Consider the following 2,807-nt stretch of genomic DNA (forward strand, 5'->3'; position numbering starts at 1 on the left):
TGTGGACAGTATCTGACACTGGTAGAGGAACAACTAAACTTGGAGGAAGGTGGTGGCATGCAAGTATCTATGTTTTAGGGGTGCCCCTATGTGAGCGTGCCCTTCCAAACCAACATCAGAGCCAAGCAGACCATAGAGACTCACTGATGAGGATACCACTCAAAGCCCCTGGTGCAGAGTGAACTAAGGATCCGCTGGAACTAATGCTGCCTTTCTTGGGAAGGGCTGGTTAAGTGCATTGCTAATATTCTCAGCCATTAATTCTGTTAATTTTAATGTGAAAAACAGAAATGACAGCAACTGAAGCACTGAACCTCGGCCACGGAGGTAGGCCTTATTTGCTTTGATTTCTTCCTAGGTATCTTTCACTATCAGCAATTTGTTAGTAAAAATGACATCTCTATCACTTAATAAAATTTGGCAACATCACAGTCATAAATATGGAGGGAAAAAAATATGCCATGGTTGACTACTATAAAAAAAATTGCAAGTTTTTTTTTTATCCCCAGGAATGTAATTTCCACTCATTTTAGTCGATTTTTAAGACGTAATTTAAGGGAATGTCAAAAGTTAACATTGATTAGGATGATCCCTTGTGAAAATAACTGTCATTCTTACCCTGAATACAGAAGATTCCCCACCACGCCCAGATTTTCTACAGTCACAACCGACCAGTGGGTTAAAGGTACTCCGCATTTTGTGCTCTGTAATAGGAAGTTACAATGGACATGGTGTTTGTTCTTTCATCTTCCCACAATGTGCATGTGCTTTTGAACTTGCTTTAGGGAACAGAGCCTGCTGAAACTACAGCTGTCCTCTGGCACGAGGGTGGCCGAAGTACATGGCATGCAACTCAAATACTCGACGCCCAGACTCTCGGCTAACACTGAGAACAGTTGTAAGATGCAGTATCCCTTTTTCAAAAGTAGTTCCACTACCCCAAATGTGAAGAATGCACTGAATTCACCTGAGGGTGGGGGGAAACAAAATCGTGGAACACCCAGAACAATTCTAAAGGACTAGTTCAGAGTCAAATGCAATTACAGAGATCGTGACTCATGAGGAAAAAACTCGTTTGGAAAAATGTCAACATTTCAGCCTTCTGGAGTCCCTTTCGTCATCAATGACACTTTTAAAAAGAAATGGCCAACCTCTGCAGAATCAGAAGTCAGAATGCAAGGATGTCATCAATAAAGGGCTATGATTATTTCCCCCCATCTCAATATCCAGTAACTGTATGAGAGTGAATAGAATGGACCGATATTTACATCATCAACCCATCTAGGTGTGTTTGCATACACAGCATTTTACTTGTTTGCTCTGAATTTTAGGGCATCTTTTTTCATACTTGCTCTTAGAAGCCACGCACAAAGCTCTGAAATCCTCTGGGCCTCTCACAGTCTCAGGTGTCAAGAGGTTTGAACCAGACTGCTGGGCAAGAGGCCCACACTGCAATTTCAGGTAGAAAAGACATTTCACTACGATGTGTGTACCATGTCCAATGCAGATCCAGGTAATCTGCCCATCTCCGAAAAGAGTCAAAAGGGAGGAAAGAGAATAAGGACAGTGGAGTTCATTAATGGTATACCTCCTTTAATATCTCTTGTGATATGAGTAAATACAAGGAATCATACACTTAAATCAGATTCCCTTTGCCAAACAGAATGTCATCACTTATGGTGAAGGCAGATCCAAAGGAGTCAACTGTGGGAACCCTCACTGGAATGGTTTACCTGTAGAAGAATGCATCACCACCTCAAAATTGCTTTTACTGATCTCTTTCTACATCTCCATTTCTGGTTACCATGAAGTAATTGTCCTTTTCCTTGCTACACCTGGATTTTTTTTTCTTTTAAGCAACAAATTGGGAGGGAGCGACCTGTATACACACGCTTAGAAATTTTCCAGGAGTTGCGAATGGCAACTGAATATGCAAAAGACATGCTGCTGAGCCCCTTGGCTGGGATGCGATCTCGCCTCTCCCAGAAACGCCAGAAAACAATATGAGATAGAGAAAAGAGCCTCTGTTCCAAACTAAAATAAATTAGCACGGGATAGACCCCAGAGTGACGCAATGTGTTGTTGATGATGCCGTTTGGCTTTTCCATAGAGGAAAAGGGATACTGCACCTTTCACTCGGCTTTTATCGCACAACCAGGCAAGCGACACAGAGTTTAGAAGGCCCTATGCAGTCGTCGTGGCAGAAGGCCCCGCAGCCTTTGCACACAATCATGGCTTTCAGCCGGCAAGAGCATTTCAGTTCCAATTCGTCCGCGTTGCTGCTGTCGGCAAAGTTCTGAACAGGCATCTGGGCGTTCTGAGCGGGCAGGCCCGTGGTGGGACTGGAGCCACTTCCCAAAACCCCAATGGACTTTTCAATGGCAGACGTGGCCCTTCTGAAGCTTGTGCTCCCGAAGTGGATGGTTGGATAGTTTCCACAGAGCTGCTGTTGTTGCTGCACCTGCATTTTCTGAGCAGCTAATTGGGTAAAAGGCTTTTGCGGCTCGGAAAGCAAATAGGAAGAGAAATCGGCATTTTTCAGCGCAAAGGCCTTCAACTGTTCTTTCATCTCATTCTGATCGTAGGAAACTTGTTTCATGCCCAGTTCGCAGCTGCTGCTTAAACCTTCCTCAAAAGAAAGAGGTTCCGATTTTATATTGCTACATATGCCCGTGGACTGAGGCCAACTGAGTCTCTTAGTGGTTTCCATGGTAACCGGTGGTTGTTTCTGCTCGGGTGGGACTTCTGGGTTCGGGTGAGACGGAGGTAGTGGAGGAGGTGGCGGTGGTGGGGGCGGTGGGGGGGGC

The 2,807-nt window shown here is 44.6% G+C and overlaps 1 protein-coding gene across 1 annotated transcript in view; it reads right to left on the reverse strand.

The window, feature by feature from the left end:
* Positions 1-492: 492 nt before the first annotated feature.
* ASXL3 (additional sex combs like transcriptional regulator 3) overlaps positions 493-2,807 on the reverse strand; it is a 163,359-nt gene continuing 161,044 nt past the window's right edge. The window contains exon 13 of the mRNA XM_010849786.1: positions 493-2,800. Within this exon, the coding sequence (XP_010848088.1) occupies positions 2,144-2,800 (657 nt within the window). The 3' untranslated portion in view covers positions 493-2,143. The remainder of the gene's footprint in view (positions 2,801-2,807) is intronic.

The sequence above is a fragment of the Bison bison genome, unplaced genomic scaffold (assembly GCF_000754665.1).
Source record: "Bison bison bison isolate TAMUID 2011002044 unplaced genomic scaffold, Bison_UMD1.0 scf7180017864286, whole genome shotgun sequence".
In the NCBI taxonomy this organism is placed as follows: Eukaryota; Metazoa; Chordata; class Mammalia; order Artiodactyla; family Bovidae; genus Bison; species Bison bison.